The sequence below is a fragment of the Lithobates pipiens genome, unplaced genomic scaffold (assembly GCF_037356315.1).
Source record: "Lithobates pipiens isolate NorthernLeopardFrog02 unplaced genomic scaffold, aLitPip1_a1.2 Scaffold_19, whole genome shotgun sequence".
Taxonomy (NCBI): domain Eukaryota; kingdom Metazoa; phylum Chordata; class Amphibia; order Anura; family Ranidae; genus Lithobates; species Lithobates pipiens.
The window spans coordinates 30,746,760-30,766,387 of record NW_027507764.1 but is presented as its reverse complement, the minus strand read 5'-3'; the positions used below and the strand labels follow the sequence as shown (position 1 = coordinate 30,766,387).

Genomic DNA, 19,628 nt, shown 5'->3' with positions numbered 1-19,628 from the left:
TGACTTTCAGTCCCATTTTGCCCATAAACTGGGGTAATCGACCTTCAGTTATCCCTCTCTGATGGCTCCCCTGTGGGAGCTTATCTAATGATTGGTCAACAACTGCGTTGAAATCTCCCACTACCAAAACAGGGAGTCCCAGCTGGTCCAGCACAAACTCTAATAGATCAAAAAATATGTCTATGCCAAAGGGTGGGGGGAATATACATGTTTGCCAGTAAAAATGTTTTATTTTCTATCTTACAATCTAAAAAGACATACTGCCCCTGGTCATCGATCTTGCTTTGAATACAGTTAAACGTAATCCCTGATCTAACAAGAATACTCACTCCTCTAGAGAAAGACGTATGAGTCGAATGGAACTGCTGAGGAAACTCTCCCCATCCCAATTGAGGGATGGACACCCTAGTAAGATGAGTCTCCTGTAAACATAAAATTGTGGCCCCATACATTTTAGCCATTGACAATACTGCAGCTTTTTTCCCTGGGACTCCCAATACCCTAGTGTTCCAGGAACATATAAAAATACTCTTTTTGTTAACCAGTCTTTCTCTATTCATAATAGTTCTAAATTTTGATTGCTTCTGTGACTTTAGTGTGCAATACCTTTACTCATTAGTGCATCTTCTTTCCTTTCTTTATTACTTTCTTTATTGCTAGTAATAACTTGTGCTATCATATGCTGTGTACACACGATCAGATTATCCGGCGGATTTGGTCCGACCGACCAGAGTCCACCGCACAATCCACCCGTGTGTGGGCTCCGGCTGACTTTTTTTCCCCAAAAGTCCGGCGGATTAAGAAAGTAGATTTGACTCAAAAATTGTCCGCCGGACTACGAGTCTGGTGGACAATTCGGCCGTCTGTGTGTTAGTCTGCCGGACTTTTGAAATTAACAGACTTTCCCACACATGGAGGAAAGTCCGTTCATTTTAAATGCGGCTCCAGGTAGCCGGGACTAGCGAAGGAATTCAATGTAATCACCTTTGGCAGCGATATTGACACGTCGCTGCTCCGTCACCTGGTATGGACTTAAAGGGGAAGCCCTACGGCGAAAAAAAAACAGCGTGGGGGTCCCCCAAGGTCCATATCAGACCCTTATCTGAGCACGCAGCCCGGCCGGTCATAACAGGGGGTGGGGACGAGCGAGTGCCCTCCCTGAGCCATACCAGGCTGCGTGCCCTCAAAATGAGGGGGGGGGTGTGGGGATGGGGGGCACCTTGTCCCCATGTTGATGAGGACAAGGGCCTCTTCCCGACAACCCTGGCCATTGATTGTCAGGATCTGCGGGCGGGGGGCTTATTGGAATCCGGGAGCCCCCTGATACTGGCTCCCCACAATGTACCCCTACCCATTCACCTGGTGGAAAAAAAAAACACCACACAAGAGTTTAAAATAATTTATTGCACAGCTCTGGGGGTCTTCATCCGTCTTGGGGGGGTCTTCTCACCGGACTCCTCTGCTATCTTCTGCTAGCTCTTTTAATAGCAGAGGAGTCCGGCTTTCTTCTTCGTCGCCGCCCGGGGGTCTTCTTCCGACTTCGGGGGCCCTGTCCCCCTCTTCGATTCTTCTTGACGGGCCTCCGCTTTCTTAATTTAGCTGTTTTACTAGTGGTGGCCCGGTCTTCAAGCTTTGCTGCTGCTTGACTTGCTTGACTAGACTTTGTGGAGCTATTTAGCCTTTTAACAAGGCTAAATACCAGGTACCAAATGTACAACTACTTACAGTCCTTTCGTTATTTGACTGCCCCTAATAAGGGGAATGTTGATGTGTAAATTGATTCCGCTGCACAAAGATTCTTAGGGAGGAAAAAGAGGGGGTAGTTCAGATATCAGTTCAAGTAGCAACACAGACCGTGAAACCCACCTCTTGAAATGTCCCCGAACAACCAAACACAGTCCTTATCCCTTCTGCTTTCTCAAATAATATGAGAAAAAAAAAGAACAAAAAAAAAGAAAAAGCAAACAACAAAAGTTATGGGTATTTCTCACCAATCCAAGTGCTGAATTTTTCAATAGGTTGCTGCAATCAGCTTCAGATGTCCTGTGTTGTGTTGCTTGTCAAGTGCTGTCTCTTGCGCTGAGACTCTTTCATTTAAAAGACAGCCCCTCGTGATTCGACTTGTGGCACCTCTGTATCACCGCTGATAAGGATAGGGGAACCCTCTCACGAATCTCCCTCTGATTAATCGCACTGATCAGAGGCTGAGTTGCTCTAGTACTGGCTGCTTTCCCTAGCGGCCAGCTCAGCAGCCATCAGTGGGGAGGGAGGGGAGGCAGTCTATAACTTCTCTCGCTACCCCCTCTACTACCTCACACCCGACCGATGTCTGGTCCTCATCCCTCGTCCTCCGCTCTTGCTGTGCTGTGTGCACCAGAACAGTTCTTGTGTACCGCCCGTCCGTCGGCTCACCCGCAGCCCCGTCTACAGCGCGGCTCCCCTCGCACACACAGCGAGACCGCTAAGCAAGCAGCCGAATGGGTCACGGCATCATCAATTCACCAGGGGTGGGAGAGAGGGGGGCGAGAGGATGCCAAACTCCCTCCTCACTCGCTCTCACCAACACCTACATCCGGTCACACCCCGGAGATGAATCTCTAGATATAAGCCCAGACATGGCAGCTCCGATATTCCTGTCCTGACAGGTCCTTTTAATTCTTGTACAAATATGTTTATGTTGATTACATTTCATGTTCATTTAAATCTTTTTACACCTCAATGGATTTAATTTAGCAAAACATTATTGACAACAATGTTATTGAACAATGAATAACAACCAGCAAGAACCTACAACCCATATTACATGGATATTTTTTTTTTATTCTCAATTGATTATCTGGTCCATACTCCACTTGTATGAGATATTCAGTCTACAATCAGGTAAAACATTTATTAATATAAAGCAAAAAGAAGACCTGTGACTCTTGTTTTCAACACATGGAGAGGTCATAAAAGTTCCTATCATTGGAAATTATTCATGATTTGCGAGGATCAGGTGTTAGTGTTTTTTTTATTTTGTTTGGCAACTCTTGTACAGGTTACTTATGTTACTATCTGTATGTGTTACAATACAGAGATAATCATGCAACTGTGACATTCAATGAGGGCCACAGCTGGACACCACTCTTCCCTGTGTGTGTTCTAATACTGAGACAATCATGCAAATCAGGTATTCAATGAGGACCACAATAGGACACCACTCTTCCCAACAATGGAGGTTGGCTTCCATAAACATGGTCATTTTGATGAAAACAGTATCAGCAGTCACACCCCAGCCAGGTATTTTACCTCCTCTTTAACATATCAATTCACAAGCCCATCACCATTGAGATTATCAATTCTTTATTGGATGTAACAGCTCTCTATATTCTGTAGCTAAATGGTCATTGTTCAAGAAAAAACAAAGTGTACTTTTAGTAAATAACACAATCTCAGGCGTATTATCATATTTACTTAAATTGTTAAATAGTTACTATTGCATATTTTTCCACTACATTTTAGATTTTTTTTTATGTGCTTCTTTTTAAAAAGTTTTTTATTTGATGCTCTATCAAAGTTAGGGTGACAGAGGTTTTTTTTTTTGGTGGGGGGAGGGGGTTTAAGTCCCTAAACATGTTTTTTCTGTGGCCCGGTTGGTTTTATTCTTCTTTTTAAAATTTTGATAATCTTTTTGGGTTACGATAACTAGCTGCCATGTATGTATTTTGGGTATATGGAGAAAAGGGTGGTAGATTTAGAAGAAGTTTTCAGTTCCACCAAGGAAAAACTGGGATAGACTTAGAAACCAGTTGAAACATCTAATGGAAAAACAAATGTAAGATTTGGTGAGATGTGAAAACTCCGGAATTTATATATTAAAGTGGAACTTTACCCATAACAACTTGATAAAAAAAAATGTTCTTTAGCAAGGAACACACATTCCACATTAATATATAAAGTAAATTGCTTCCAGCATTGCTCCTGTTACTTCTTGCTGGAGGCTGCCATTTTTCTGAAGCTCAAAGCCCCAGCAGAAAATCATAAAACAGAACTAAACCCATCAATTTACCGGTTTAAAAAATAAAGCTACATTCCTGGAATGCTGGAAATGCAAACTGTCATATTTGATTGTGTCCTCAACCAAACTGTCAAACCATCAAATATCTGGAGTCATAACTCGTCACATGTTCAGCACTATGGCAGTTGCATTTGAAACAGAAGCAGCTTTCTTGAATGTAAAGGATAGGAGGGTTTAATTCTGCTTTAAGGTGGTCAGCCGGTCGGCCTCTACAAACTCAGCAATGCCTAAAAATGGAGAGCAACTGAGCATGTGCAGAGCAGGATAAGACAGTGTATTACTGTTTTTTAAACAGTATAGACACTTATTTTTAATGTTTTACATAGCTATACCTGCAAAAGGGACCAACCTGAAGTGATCTAGCAGGACATGATTCTCTACCTAAAGTTCCACTTTAAGGATAACCCCAAGGAGGTTGAGATGGGACACCAGAAAAACAGACCAGCGCTGCTCAATGTTTTATTTTTTTAACAGTATTTTATTTAATGTTCTATCAAAGCTTGGGTGGCAGCGGTCTTTTTTATTAATTTATTTATTTCTTTGGTATTTAGGTCCCTAAACATTTTCTGAGTTGCTGTTGGTTTTATTAATCTTATTTCTCCCCCTTATATTAGTTATTCACTCTACAATCAGGTAAAACATATTAGAAAACAAAAATATTTCAATTTTATAGTTAATATGAGAGAGTTTTAAAACTCAGTAAAAGTTTTTAAAGTATTTGGGTTTCAGCATGTTTTAATCCTATCACCTATTCTCTAGAAAACCTGTTTATATGCAAATCAGCAAGAACAATGCAGGGTCATTTACACATCATTTACATGAGAAGCCAATGGAAAGCCTTCATTCTCAACTGTTCCCGCCCATCTCCCTTGTATAAAGTGGGCCTCTCCCTCCTGTGATCAGTGACTACTTCCAGAGATCCCGATATACTCATCTATTACAGCCTAGCTGGAGATTTGGTGACGTTGTCCGGTGTTGATCTGCAGTTTAACTTAATACTTTGTGAAACTAATCTGACTTCATCACCGCTGAATCCTCTCCACATTAAGGTAAGGTCACTTTCCTCTAACTAATCAATGGATCTTTATGATTTAATGAACATTCTGATAATAATCTTGCAGAGGTTTATGAAGTATATGTAATAAATATGAAAAACTGATGAAAGGGGTAATGAATGGAGGTTCAGGACAGGATAATATGTAATACAATGTATACAGAAGACAGGATAGACATCGGAGGCTTGCCATGATCAGTCTGACGAAATGTTGTTAGTAATAAATTTGTATGCAATAAAAGTTGAGATAGTAATTTGTGTGATGTAATAGAAAACAAAACAAATGTTTAGGTAGCTAAGTAATATATAGTTGTTAAAAAATCCTATTACAAGAATATTCCAATTTGTGCAAAACAAATGACTGAACAGTGTTGGATTCTTTGCTATGAAAGATTCCCTCTCACCAAAACCAGAGTACAACATTTCACATAATGATCTCACTGAGTATTCCCTTCAATTTATTTCATGAAGTCTGTCAGTCTGATGATATGAGGTTTTGCTAAGAACATAAAGATGACATTGAGCGGGAACATGTCTTGAACATGTTTTTTAAGGTGCCTGAAAAGGAAAGTGACAATTGAGTGTTTGGATGTTGCTTTAGTGCTGGCTTCTTTCCCTAGCGGCCAGCTCAGCTGCCATCAGGGGGGGAAGGGAGGGGAGGCAGCCTCTCACTTCTCTCGCTACCCGCACTACTACCTCACACCCGACCGATGACTGGTCCTCGCCCCTCGTCCTCCGCTCTCGCTGTGCTGTGTGCACCAGAACAGTGCTTGTGTCCTGCCCGTCCGTCGGCTCACTCGCAGCCCCGTCTACATCGTGGCTCCCCTCGCACACACAGAGAGACCACTAAGCAGGCAGCCGAATGGGTCACGGGTATCATCAATTCACCAGGAGTGGGAGGGGGGGGGGCGAGAGGACGCCAAACTCACTCCTCGCTCGCTCTCACAAACACATGCATCCGGTCACACCCCGGAGATGAATCTCTAGATATAAGCCCAGACATGGCAGCTCTGATATTCCTGTCCTGACAGGTCCTTTTAATTCTTGTACAAATATGTTTATGTTGATTACATTTTATGCTCATTTAAATCTTTTTACACCTCAATAGATTTAATTTAACAAAACATTATTGACAACAATGTTATTGAATAATGATTAATAACCAGCAAGAACCTACAACCCATATTACATGGATATATTTTTTTATTCTCAATTGATTATTTGGTCCATACTCCACTTGTATGAGATATTCAGTCTACAATCAGGTAAAACATTTATTAATATAAAGCAAAAAGAAGGCCTGTGATTTTTGTTTTTACCACATGGAGAAGTCATAAAAGTTCTTATCGTTGGAAATTATTCTTGATTTGAGAGGATCAGGTGTTAGTGTTATTTTTTTATTTTGTTTGGCCACTCTTGTACAGGTTACTTATGTTACTATCTGTGTGTGTTCCAATACTGAGATAATCATGCAACTGTGATATTCAATGAGGGCCACAGCTGGACACCACTCTTCCCTGTGTGTGTTCCAATACTGAGACAATCGTGCAAATCAGGTATTCAATGAGGACCACAATAGGACACCACTCTTCCCAACAATGGAGGTTGGCTTCCATAAACATGGTCATTGTGATGGAAACAGTATCAGTAGTCACACCTCAGTCAGGCATTCTACCTCCTTAATATATCAATTCACAAACCCATCAATAATAAGATAATCAATTCTGTATTGGGTGTAACAGCTCTCTATATTCTGTAGCTAAATAGTCATTGTTCAAGAAAACCAAAGTGTACTTTTAGTAAATAACACAATCTCAGGCGTATTATTACATTTATTTACATTGTTAAATAGTTACTATTGCATATTTTTCACTAAATTTTAGATTTTTTTATGTGCTTCTTTTTAAGCAGTTTTTTATTTGATGCTCTATCAAAGGTAGGATGGCAGAGGTTGTTTTTTTTGCGGGGTGGGGGAGGGTTTAAGTCCCTAAACATTTTTTTCTGTGGCGCCGGTTGGTTTTATTCATCTTTTTAAAATTTTGATAATTTTTTTGGGTTACGATATCTAGCTGCCATGGATGTATTTGGGTATATGGAGAAAAGGGTGGTAGATTTAGAAGAAGTTTTCAGTTCCACCAAGGAAAAACTGGGATAGACATAGAAAACAATTTTAAACAGTTGAAACATCTAATGGAAAAACAAATGTAAGATTTGGTGAGATGTGAATACTCCGGAATTTATATATTAAAGTGGAACTTCACCCATAACAACTTGATAAAAAAATGTTCTTTAGCAAGGAACATACATTCCACATTAATAATTAAAGTAAATTGCCTCCAGCATTGCTCCTGTTACTTCTTCCTGGAGGCTGCCATTTTTCTGAAGCTCAAAGCCCCAGCAGAAAATCATAAAGCAGAACTAAACCCATTAATTTACTGGTTTCAAAAATAAAGCTACGTTCCTGAAATGCTGGAAATGCAAACTATCATATTTGATTGTGTCCTCAACCAAACTGTCAAACCATCAAATATCTGGAGTCATAACTCATCACATGTTCAGCACTATGGCAGTTGCATTTGAAACAGAAGCAGCTTTCTTGAATGTAAAGGATAGGAGGGTTTAATTCTGCTTGAAGGCGGTCAGCCTGTCGGCCTCTACAAACTCAGCAATGCCTAAAAAGGGAAAGAAACTGAGCATGTGCAGTGCAGGATAACACAGTGTATTACTGTTTTTTAAAGAGTATAGGCACTTACCGTATATACTCGAGTATAGGCCGACCCGAATATAAGCCGAGGCCCCCAATTTACCCCCAAAAAACTGGAAAAAATTATTGACTCGTGTATAAGCCGAGGGTGAGACATGCCTGTCCATCCCTGTGTGTCCGTCCATCCCTGTGGGTCCATCCATCCCTGTGTGTGTGTCCATGCATCCGTGTGTGTGTGTGTGTGTGTGTGTGTGTGTGTGTGTGTGTGTGTGTGTGTGTGTGTGTGTGTGTGTGTGTGTGTGTGTGTGTGTGTGTGTGTGTGTGTGTGTGTGTGTGTGTGTGTGTCCGTGCAGCCTACCTGTGTCCAGCCTGCCTGTGTCCGTCCAGCCTGCGTCCCGTCCAGCCTGCGTCCCGTCCAGCCTGCGTCCCGTCCAGCCTGCGTCCCGTCCCGGCCCGGCCCGTCCCGTCCCGGCCCGTCCCGGCCCGGCCCGTCCCGTCCCGAGCCGAGCCTCCGTCCTTCAGCTCTTCGTCGGCGGCCATTCTAGGATTCAAAAGCCGCGCCTCCGTCGGTGATAGGCGGAACACTCAATTTCCCACTGACTGCTGTTCCGCCTATCGGATGTCCGTGATAGGCGGAACACTGAATTTCCCAGCAGCCTGTGTTCCGCCTATCACGGGCATCGTCTCATCCTCGTCCGTAGTACGAGGATGAGACGATGCCCGTGATAGGCGGAACACAGGCTGCTGGGAAATTCAGTGTTCCGCCTATCACAGGCGAAGGCGGAGCCGGAGGCGCGGCTTTTGAATTCTAGAATGGCCGCTGTCTGTCTGCTCGACACGCTGATCGAGCGGGCAGACAGCGATGACTCGAGTATAACCCGAGGGGGGCACTTTCAGCCTCAAAAAAGAGGCTGAAAATCTCGGCTTATACTCGAGTATATACGGTATTTTTAATGTTTTACATAGCTATACCTGCAAAAGGGGCCAACCTGAAGTGATCTAGCAGGACTTGATTCTCTACCTAAAGTTCCACTTTAAGGATAACCCCAAGGAGGTTGAGATGGGACACCAGAAAAACAGACCAGCGCTGCTCAATGTTTTTTTTTTAACAGTATTTTATTTAATGTTCTATCAAAGCTTGGGTGGCAGCGGTCTTTTTTATTTATTTATTTATTTCTTTGGTATTTAGGTCCCTAAACATTTTCTGAGTTGCTGTTGGTTTTATTAATCTTATTTCTCCCCCTTATATTAGTTATTCACTCTACAATCAGGTAAAACATATTAGAAAACAAAAATATTTCAATTTTATAGTTAATATGAGAGAGTTTTAAAACTCAGTAAAAGTTTTTAAAGTATTTGGGTTTCAGCATGTTTTAATCCTATCACCTATTCTCTAGAGAACCTGTTTATATGCAAATCTGCAAGAACAATGCGGGGTCATTTACACATCATTTACATGAGAAGCCAATGGAAAGCCTTCATTCTCAACTGTTCCCGCCCATCTTCCTTGTATAAAGTGGGCCTCTCCCTCCTGTGATCAGTGACTACTTCCAGAGATCCCGGTATACTCATCTATTACAGCCTAGCTGGAGATTTGGTGACGTTGTCCGGTGTTGAGCTGCAGTTTAACTTAATACTTTGTGAAACTAATCTGACTTCATCACCGCTGAATCCTCTCCACATTAAGGTAAGGTCACTTTCCTCTAACCAATCAATGGATCTTTATGATTTAATGAACATTCTGATAATAATCTTGCAGAGGTTTATGAAGTATATGTAATAAATATGAAAAACTGATGAAAGGGGTAATGAATGGAGGTTCAGGACAGGATAATATGTAATACAATGTATATAGAAGACAGGATAGCCATTGGAGGCTTGCCATGATCAGTCTGATGAAAATGTTGTTAGTAATAAATTTGTATGCAATAAAAGTTGAGATAGTAATTTGTGTGATGTAATAGAAAACAAAACAAATGTTTGGGTAGCTAAGTAATATATAGTTGTTAAAAAATCCTATTACAAGAATATTCCAATTTGTGCAAAACAAATGACTGAACAGTGTTGAATTCTTTGCTATGAAAGATTCCCTCTCACCAAAACCAGAGTACAACATTTCACATAATGATCTCACTGAGTATTCCCTTCAATTTATTTCATGAAGTCTGTCAGTCTGATGATATGAGGTTTTGCTGAGAACATAAAGATGACATTGAGCGGGAAAATGTCTTGAACATGTTTTTTAAGGTGCCTGAAAAGGAAAGTGACAATTGAGTGTTTGGATGTTATGACATCACTCATGGTCATTGTGGGTCATTCTGGGACTTCACAGATTTGGCGAGAATGTTTTAGGGAAGAGTCACTAATATCTTCTCATGGCCTTTAGCATGGCCTCTGCTGTCTTGTACTGGGTACAAAGAGAGAGACAACCATTTTCCATTATTGACATGATAGTTTTAATTCAATTTACACTTCGTACCTGGCTGAGCTCTGTCTTCATCCTCCTGACTTTATGTAACTAAACTGAAACGTTGGTTAGCAAAAAAAGCAGAGAATTTCTGGTAGGTCATCTTATGGTACGGTAGGTCTTTTCATGGCAGCGTCTGCCAGAAATATAAGATTCACCAAAATTCTTCTGGCAGCCGATACACCTTTTCTTCACGAAGGACACTTGGGGGTAAAATGATTTTTTTGACCACAAGTAATCGAGATGGCCCCACACGCAACTTAACTGGTAATTATTGGATATATCCTGGAACCTATTTATTGCTATAAGGCTTGGCTTTTCCATTTGATTTTGTACATGAACAAGTTATGAACTTGCTTGATAATATTATTGTACATGGATCGCTGTATTTCCACATTAAGGTCCATTTAACTGTACTCCATCATTTTCCATTGTTTTGTTCAAACTCTCACTTATATGACTGAAACTTATTCCTGAGTCACATTCATTAATAAGTGGAGCTTTATTGAGCATTTCCTTTTTTTTATAGGTATATAAATGCTGGTAACAGTGTTCATATCTGACACTTTTCTAAAATTTGTCTTAAAATATTTATTTTCTTTTTCTTTTCCTCTCCAGGACACTATGGCCTCCGTTTCTCATAATGTGGAAGGTCTTCTGGACAGAATGGTCTCCTCCTTTTCACAAGGTCTACAGCAGGTAGACTTACAGGAGTACTTCCTCATGGTGAAAGAACTTGGAGCAGGAGGCTATGGAAGAGTATTATTGGCAAACCACAGGATAACAGGTCAGTGAATTTAATATAACTAACAATTCAATATCATCATTTACAAATATATATATATATATGTATATATATATATATATATATATATATATATATATATATATATATATTTGATCTGTAGAATGTAGACTTTATATTACATCCCCATAAGTATTTAAATGTTTAAACCGTTAGTTGATGTTGGTAAGTATAAACTGTTTAAAGTATGAATTTGTTTTGGTAGAATTATTTAGGTATGAGTACATATCTGTCTGGAGTAGTAGACTGTATTTGCATGCAGACTGCCCTAGATAATGGTTACATGTGATGCTGATCCTCAATGATTAAACAAATAGAAATCCAATGAATGAAAGGGGTGGGCCAGGAACAGTCAGGCTGGGGAGGATATGATGCTAATAATGATGGACATCACTCATTTCGGTGCAGGAGAGGTTCCTGTACAGCTGACTGCTGGCAAGGCTGAAATGTAGCTTTAGATGAAGCATAATACATTCTCAAATATTTTAATAAGATCGGTTGCTTCAAGATTGTGATTTTCAAGTGGACATAAAACATTTAGAGCTATAAACGTCTAATTTTGTTAAATTTATTTTTTTCACAGATCAACAAATGGCATTGAAGATCATGGATAAAAACAGAACCAGTCAAAGGTCTTTCCTTCAGGAGTTCAGTGTTTCATACTTACTTTCTTCTCATCCCAACATCATCGGATGTTATGGCATGGCCTTCACCACCATCGACTACTTCGTCTTCGTCCAAGAACTGGCCCCTGTTGGTGATCTGTGCTCCATGATTTTGCCACATGTAAGTACATTAAGGTTTCATTATGCCCATTTTTTTAAGTTTTGATAAAGAAATGTTATTACAAATATTTTGAATTCCCCATCACTTTACCATCGCCGGAACATTTAGCGAAAAGTGAATCTTTTGGGGGAACACATACAGAAATAGAATCCATCCCTAGTCTAAAACTTAAAAAAGGAAAAAAAAAGAAATGTTATGGCCATACATATACTTTAACTGATTCTGAATTTCTCTTCTACCCTACTGTAGTTAACATCTATTGTATTTTAATTTTTTGTTTCCTAGGTGGGAATTCCAGAAGATGCTGTTAAAAGGTGTGCTGTACAGATCTCCAATGCTCTCGAATTCATATCTGAAAAAGGACTTGTTCATATGGATTTGAAGCCAGAAAACATTTTGGTTTTCGACAAGGACTGCCACTCCATCAAGATCACAGACTTTGGCCTTGCTAAGGTCAGAGGGACAGTGATAACCTCCAGGTGTGGCAGTAAAACTTACATGGCCCCAGAATTGCGTGACGTGACCATCTCTAATGGACTGGTTGTAGAAAGCAGCCTGGATGTGTGGTCGTTTGGGGTCATGATCTACTGCCTACTCACAGGGGAGTTTCCATGGCAGGTGGCCATCCTTGATGATGAAGCATTTGAACGGTTTGTTGACTGGCAAGACTTTTTTTATATGGACACCCCTCCTGAAGCATGGAGAAAGATTCCGGCTGGAATACAAAGGATGTTCATCGATCTTTTGGCCATTGACTTTACTAAAAGAAGTAAAGCTACAGAAATCCTGAAATATGTGTGTGAAAGCTGGAAGGAAGAAACCCCAGATGCAGCCACAGGACAAGAAGATGAGGATCCCAAAGAAAGCCATTCTGTACAATTTGAGGTATCCATGGCTTCCCACTTGAACACCTCACAGGGTCATGTTTCCATCACATCCTTGTCTTATCTTTTGACCACAGAAACTTCTGGATCTCAGTCTGAGATGGTTCCAGAGCCAAAGAAGGGCAGCATGGAAGAGGCAGTAATCATATTTGATGATGAATTCTCCTTACATGTTGGTGCAGAGGTAGACATTGAATGAACATGAATTGGTGAGTAATGGAGCATCTGAAAGAACATCACATACAGCCAACTTTCTCAGGTATGTGGCTTTCTCAATTCAACATTCCATCTTTTAGGGTCATGTCACTCTAGCAACTTTTCACAAAGTCATTCATTTTTGCACCACAATATCTGTTGGTGGTCTTGTTCAATGCATAGCTGCCACTGTTTACTCCTTTTAGAGGGATTACCGTATATACTCGAGTATAAGCCGAGATTTTCAGCCTCTTTTTTGAGGCTGAAAGTGCCCCCCTCGGCTTATACTCGAGTCATCGCTGTCTGCCCGCTCGATCAGCGTGTCGAGCAGACAGACAGCGGCCATTCTATTCAAAAGCCGCGCCTCCGGCTCCGCCTTCGCCTGTGATAGGCGGAACACTGAATTTCCCAGCAGCCTGTGTTCCGCCTATCACGGACGTCGTATCATCCTCGTACTACGGACGAGGATGATACGACGTCTGTGATAGGCGGAACACAGGCTGCTGGGAAATTCAGTGTTCCGCCTATCACAGGCGAAGGCGGCGGCGCAGCTTTTGAACTTACAATGGCCGCCGACGAAGAGGGCACGGGACGGCACGGCACGGGACGGGACGGGACGGGGGCAAGGCAAGGCACGACACGGGACGGATGCAAGGAGGCAAGGCCCGGCACGGGACGGAGGCAAGGAGGCAAGGCACGGGACGGAGGCTCGGGACAAAGGTAGGCTGGACACACACACACACACACACACACACACACACACACACACACACACACACACACACACACGGATGGAGACACACACAGGGATGGATGGATGGATGGATGGAGACACACACACACAGGGATGGATGGATGGATGGATGGAGACACACACACACAGGGATGGATGGATGGATGGACACACACACACACAGGGATGGATGGACGGACACACAGGGATGGACGGACACACAGGGATGGACGGACACACAGGGATGGACGGACACACAGGGATGGACGGACACACACACAGGGATGGACAGGCATGTCTCACCCTCGGCTTATACACGAGTCAATAAGTTTGCCAGTTTTTTTGGGGGTAAATTGGGGGCCTCGGCTTATATTCGGGTCGGCCTATACTCGAGTATATACGGTACTCATTTTTAGGAGCTCTCTGTCCCCCTTCTTTCTCTTCAGATGTACAAATCTCTATAAAATGTATTTAACTCCCAAAAAAGGTTGTAAAGCACTAAACCTTTCATCCAACCTTCGAATGTATTGCAAGAATGGCATGTGGTGTAAAAACATTGTGCTATGTGTCCTTCTCTTTCATCTCAGAAAGCTGGGAGATATGCCAATGATAGAACTCTTAAAGGTGGGGCTCAGCCTTGTAGTTAGTAATATCAAAGTGAAACTTGAATCAAAGAGGCCGATACAAAGGGTCTTCTAGCAAACAATGGTAATAGCAGGACTGTTGCTGGGTATGATATTAGCAGTTTGCTGTCAAACATTTTTACATAGTTGCTATTTTATGATGGCATTGCCAAGAACAATTATAACATATTTAGAGCAGTAACAGGAACCTGCGTTGTTCAGTTTTTATCAACTTAGAGCAGTCAGACCATTGAAGGACGGTTGCTTACCGGTTGGGTAAGATCTCTATTCATTTCTATTTTGTTTTATTAACTAGATTTGTCTATTCTGTGGATATTTTGTGATTTTACACATCCTGTGATATAATCTCTTGACGGAACCTTTTCAAACCTTTTGTAACCTTTTGACCTTATAATTTTTATCATTTCATATATAAATATATAATTTAATACTGCATGATACCCCAATATTCAACAAAAAATAGACCTTCAGGACTGACTAAATGCAGCTCATTAATATAAATTCCATGTTCATGTTTTGATTTCATGAATGATTTCTCTGTTTTGTTCTAACAATATTTCTTTACATTTTATTTTGTTTTTCTCTAATAATATCTCTTTACATTTTTTTGATGAGAAGTCTGGACTATCCCCAGTGGATGAACAAGACCCCCTGCCTAGTACATGGTGGATGTAACTTGTACATATATGAGTTGTTACGCCTCCTGTGCACTGGGTGGGGCTCTTGAAATTTCTCCATACAGAAAAATACCTGCTGATCCTGCCCGAAATCTAATGAGTTCCTTAATTAATGTCAGCCTAGTTGTATTGTACAGTGCTCAGAAGCAATAGTTTTGAAAGGTATTTGCTTGCACATTTTGATGGCACAAGCTACAGGTTTTGCATCCTTGTCTCAAATACTTGGTTTATCATTTTCCCAGAACATCATGTTGGTATGATATTTTCCATTATATGATATACACATGGATTGTTCTAGGTCAGTCACTCCCCAAGTAGTTAAAAAATGATAAGGATATTTGGAAATGAATCTTTTTTTTTTTTTTTTACTTTATATCTTTATTTGCTTTTCCAATTTTCAAAACATACAAAACATACAAAATTCACAAACATTTTACATTCCTCAAACAACATATTAAAGGGGGGCATCTAGACTCCCCCTTCATAGACAACTTCATAAGTCTATCATTTAATCACCCCTAATCTACAAAACGCACACACCACCATGCTTCTAATACCTCCCTCACTCACCACTACATCCATCCCTCAGTGTTAGGTAACTGGGTGGTGAGCCTGACTTGACAGAAGAAGACCTCTCTTATGGCTCTGGTTCAAGTCCCACTGGAGTGAGAACAGTGGTACGAGAGCACAGCGGGGTAGGAGAGTCTGGCCGGATGCCGCAGCAGATGCAGGCGAAGCGGCGAACCTCCAGATGCTAGAACCACAGGAGCTAGTGGAAGCAGGAGACGGCTTGGCAGAACTGGCAGTGAAGGCAAGGCTGGCAACCCGATGAACCTGGAAGGCAGTAGCCAATCCTGGAAGGTCTCAGAACGAGATATAGGCAAGACAGGTCAGGCAGGCAGGAACCAGCAGACAGGTGGCAGATAGCGCAACGTCAAAACAGGCAGAGATTCAGCAACAGTAAGTAGTCCGAAATAAGGTCAGGCAAGCCGAGGTCGGGGTGGGAGAGAGCAGCGAAGTCAGACGGGAGCCGAGTCAAGCAATCGGGAACAAACAGGCAGAAAACGGGGTTCTTCAGGTACTAGCTGCAGACAAACAGCACAGAGCATCTGCAGCTGTACCTTTAAATAGGGCCAGTGGCGGCAATCGCACCCGCGCCGATGCCCAGGCTGACTAGCGGTGCGAGTGCACATGCGCGAACAGCAGTTTGTGAGCGGGACCCTGACATTGCGATCCCTCAAGGGGCAACCTCCGGGTGCCCCTAACGTCTCTCTTTTCAGGGTGTGCGGAGAAAAAGGCCAGAATTAATCTCTCAGCGTGCAGATTATCATCAGGTTCCCAAGAGTTACTCTCTGGGCCATAGCCTTTCCATTTAATCAAGAACTGACCTTGTCCCTGCCGTCTTCTAAAGTCCAGAATGGCCTCTACCTCGTATTCCTCATTCCCATCGACAAGAACAGGCTCAGTCGGTCTAGTTCCTCTATTAGGAAAGGGGTCAAGTACTGAAGGTTTAAGCAGGGACACATGAAAAACCGGGTGTATTTTCATGGATTCAGGTAAAGACAGTTCATAAGATACCTTATTAATCCTCCTTTTAACCGGAAAAGGCCCCAAAAACTTGGGTGCCAGCTTCTTTGAAGGACAGGCTAGCTTAAGATTAGAAGTTGAAAGCCATACCTGATCCCTGATTTGAAGAACCAAATCTCCCCTTCTCCCCTGATCGAAGGTCTTCTTACTATCCGCCTGAGCCTTGGATATAGCTTCCTGTAGGATCTGGTTGTTGCGGTGGAGAAAGGTCACGGTGTCCTGGACTGCCGGAATGGAGAATTCTGAAAGGAGATCAGGAAGAAATGATAACTGGCATTATTGTAGGCGAACTAGGCCAAGGGCAAAAGGGATACCCAATCGTCCTGCACAAAAGACGTGAAACACCTGATATACTGTTCAAGAGTCTGATTTGTACGTTCCGTCTGTCCGTTGGTTTGGGGGTGGTAAGCAGAAGACAAAGCCAGTTCTATCTTCAGACTCTCACACAGAGCTCTCCAAAACGGGGAAGTAAACTGGACCCCCCTGTCGGACACAATATTAGCGGGTACCCCATGTAGTCTAATGATCTCCTTAATGAAGATACGGGCCGTCTCAGATGCTGAAGGGGTTCCTTTCAAAGGTAGGAAATGGGCCATCTTGGACAGACGGTCTGCAACTACAAAGATGGCTGTACAGTTCTCGGAGGGTGGAAGTTTGACTATAAAGTCCATGGTGATCATTCGCCAGGGTCGATCAGGTGCAGGGAGCGGTTTCAGCAGCCCCCCAGGCCCGGTCTCTAGTAGCTTTACCCCGGAAGCACATGGGGCAGGAGTTCATGTATTTCTTGCAAAATTCCTTAATGCCGGGCCACCAGAAAGTACGCAGCACGAGTTCCAGAGTCTTACGAGCCCCAAAGTGCCCTGCTAGGGGATGATCATGAAGAAGGGTAAGGACCCTTATCCGGACGTTCTCAGGGACAAAGATTTGACTGTCCTTCCACAGCAGACCTTCTCTGGTTGTCAATGTAGTCCCCGACAAGGAGAGAACAAGGAGAATTAAGAGATGCTTCTCTTATCTGGTACAGCAGATCAGGCTGAACGAGCAAAAAGGTGCTAGCAGGAAGAATAGTGTCTGGAGGCGCAGCATCCTTAGAACCGTCATACATGCGCGAGAGCGCGTCCGGTTTCACATTCTTTGAACCAGGGCGGTATGTAATGTGGAAGCAGAACCGAGAAAAGAATAGGGCCCAGCGGGCCTGCCGCGGCTTCAGACGCTTGGCGGTTCGGGAGGTATTCAAGGTTTTTGTGATCGGTGTAAATCAATACAGGATGGACAGCACCTTTAAGCAAATACCTCCATTCCTCTAATGCTGACTTGATGGCCAGCAGCTCTCGGTCTCCCACGTCGTAGTTCCTTTCAGCAGGAGAAAGTTTCCGGGAAAAGAACCCTACGGGGTGCATCAGGTCATTACTGCCTTGACGTTGAGATACCACCGCCCCCACAGCCACTTCGGAAGCATCGACTTCAAGGATGAAGGGCCGAGATGGGTCAGGATGGCTGAGAATAGGGGCAGAAGTGAACAGGCTTTTGAGCCTCTCGAAGGCCTCCTGTGCCTCAGAGCCCCAATGGAAGCATACATTCTGCTTAGTGAGTTGAGTGATGGGGGTGATGATGGCAGAAAACCCCTTAATGAACTTCCTATAAAAGTTCGCAAAACCCACAAAGCGCTATATCCCCTTCTTGTCTGTGGGTGCCAGCCATTCGAGTACAGCAGATACTTTCTGTGGATCCATCCTGATGCCTGCTGGGGAAATCTCGAGACCGAGAAATTGAATGTTCCGCTGCTCAAACCTGCATTTCTCGGCCTTGGCGTATAATCCATGTTGGAGCCGGAGCAGCACCCTGCCAACGTGCCCTCGATGTTGCTCCAGGGACCCGGAGAAAATCAAGATGTCGTCCAAGTAAACTATAACAGATGTCCAAAAAGTCCCGGAACACTTCGTTTATAAGATGATGAAAGGTGGCAGGGGCATTGCAGAGCCCAAAAGGGATCACAAGATATTCGTAGTGCCCAAAACGAGTTTGGAAAGCTGTCTTCCATTCCTCACCGGCTCGTATGCGGACCAGATTGTATGCCCCCCTTAAGTCCAATTTAGTAAAGATTGTGGCCGATCTCAACTTCTGGAAAAGTTCTGGTATCAAGGGCAGAGGGTAGCGGTTCTTGACCGTAATCTTGTTCAACTCACGGTAATCCACGCAGGGCCAAAGTGACTGATCCTTCTTGGTGACAAAGAATATTCCGGCGCCTGCGGGAGAGGTGGAATAGCGAATGAACGCCTTCTTGAGGTTCTCTGTAATGTAGACCTTCAGGGCCTCCTGTTCCTTTTTGGACAAGATGCGTCCGAACGGGATCTCAGCCCCTGGAAGGAGCTCGATGGGACAATCATACGGACGGTGTGGAGGAAGGGAGTCTGCCCCCCGTTTACTGAAAACGTCCAGGAACTCATGATACGGTTCGGGCACAGATTGACATAAGTTCTGATCAGAGTCCAAGCAGAGAAGTGTTCCAGGCCGGTCAGATGCCTCAGGGAAACAGTGGTCTAAGCAATAGGGGGACAGGAACTTCACCTCTCCAGTGGACCAGTTAATGGTGGGATTATGGGCCTGTAGCCAAGGTATGCCCAGGATCACCGGAAACAGGGGTGATGAGATCCCATCGAAGGTTAATAGTTCCTTATGCTGGCAAGGGGAGATAGCTGGTAGGAAAAGTGTCTCCTGGGTTACTTGGCCTGACTTGATGTGAGAACCATCTGCCAGAAAAATGGATAGTCCATGGGTCTTCCTCCGAAGAGGTATGGTATGCAGGCTGGTGAAAGTGGAATCGATAAAGCAGCTGCAGGCCCCGGAATCAATGATGGCGTTGATGGAGACCGTATTTTCCTGAAGCTACAATGAGAGAGGAAGAGCAATGTGGGTGGTGTTGGTTGGCAAGGGTACAGGACTGGCAGACACAGAAGAGAGGCACTTACGTGTATTTGCAGGGCAGTTAATTACATAATGTCCAGATCCACCACAGTAAAGGCATAAGTTCAACT

The 19,628-nt window shown here is 43.1% G+C and overlaps 1 protein-coding gene across 1 annotated transcript; it reads left to right on the top strand.

The window, feature by feature from the left end:
* The first annotated feature begins 10,906 nt into the window (after window positions 1–10,906).
* Window positions 10,907–12,956, top strand: LOC143997994 (serine/threonine-protein kinase SBK1-like). Its single transcript, XM_077493792.1, has 3 exons — window positions 10,907–11,069; window positions 11,671–11,873; window positions 12,159–12,956. The coding sequence occupies exons 1-3, from the start codon at window positions 10,907–10,909 to the stop codon at window positions 12,954–12,956; spliced, it is 1,164 nt and encodes a 387-aa protein (XP_077349918.1).
* The last annotated feature ends 6,672 nt before the right edge of the window (window positions 12,957–19,628 follow it).

Excerpts from the sequence above, each read along its gene's own strand:
- LOC143997994 (XM_077493792.1), top strand. The coding sequence starts at position 10,907 with ATGGCCTCCGTTTCTCATAATGTGGAAGGTCTTCTGGACAGAATGGTC. Across the intron at positions 11,070-11,670 it reads GGCAAACCACAGGATAACAG|ATCAACAAATGGCATTGAAG; the intron begins GTCAGTGAATTT and ends TTTTTTTCACAG. Across the intron at positions 11,874-12,158 it reads GCTCCATGATTTTGCCACAT|GTGGGAATTCCAGAAGATGC; the intron begins GTAAGTACATTA and ends TTTGTTTCCTAG.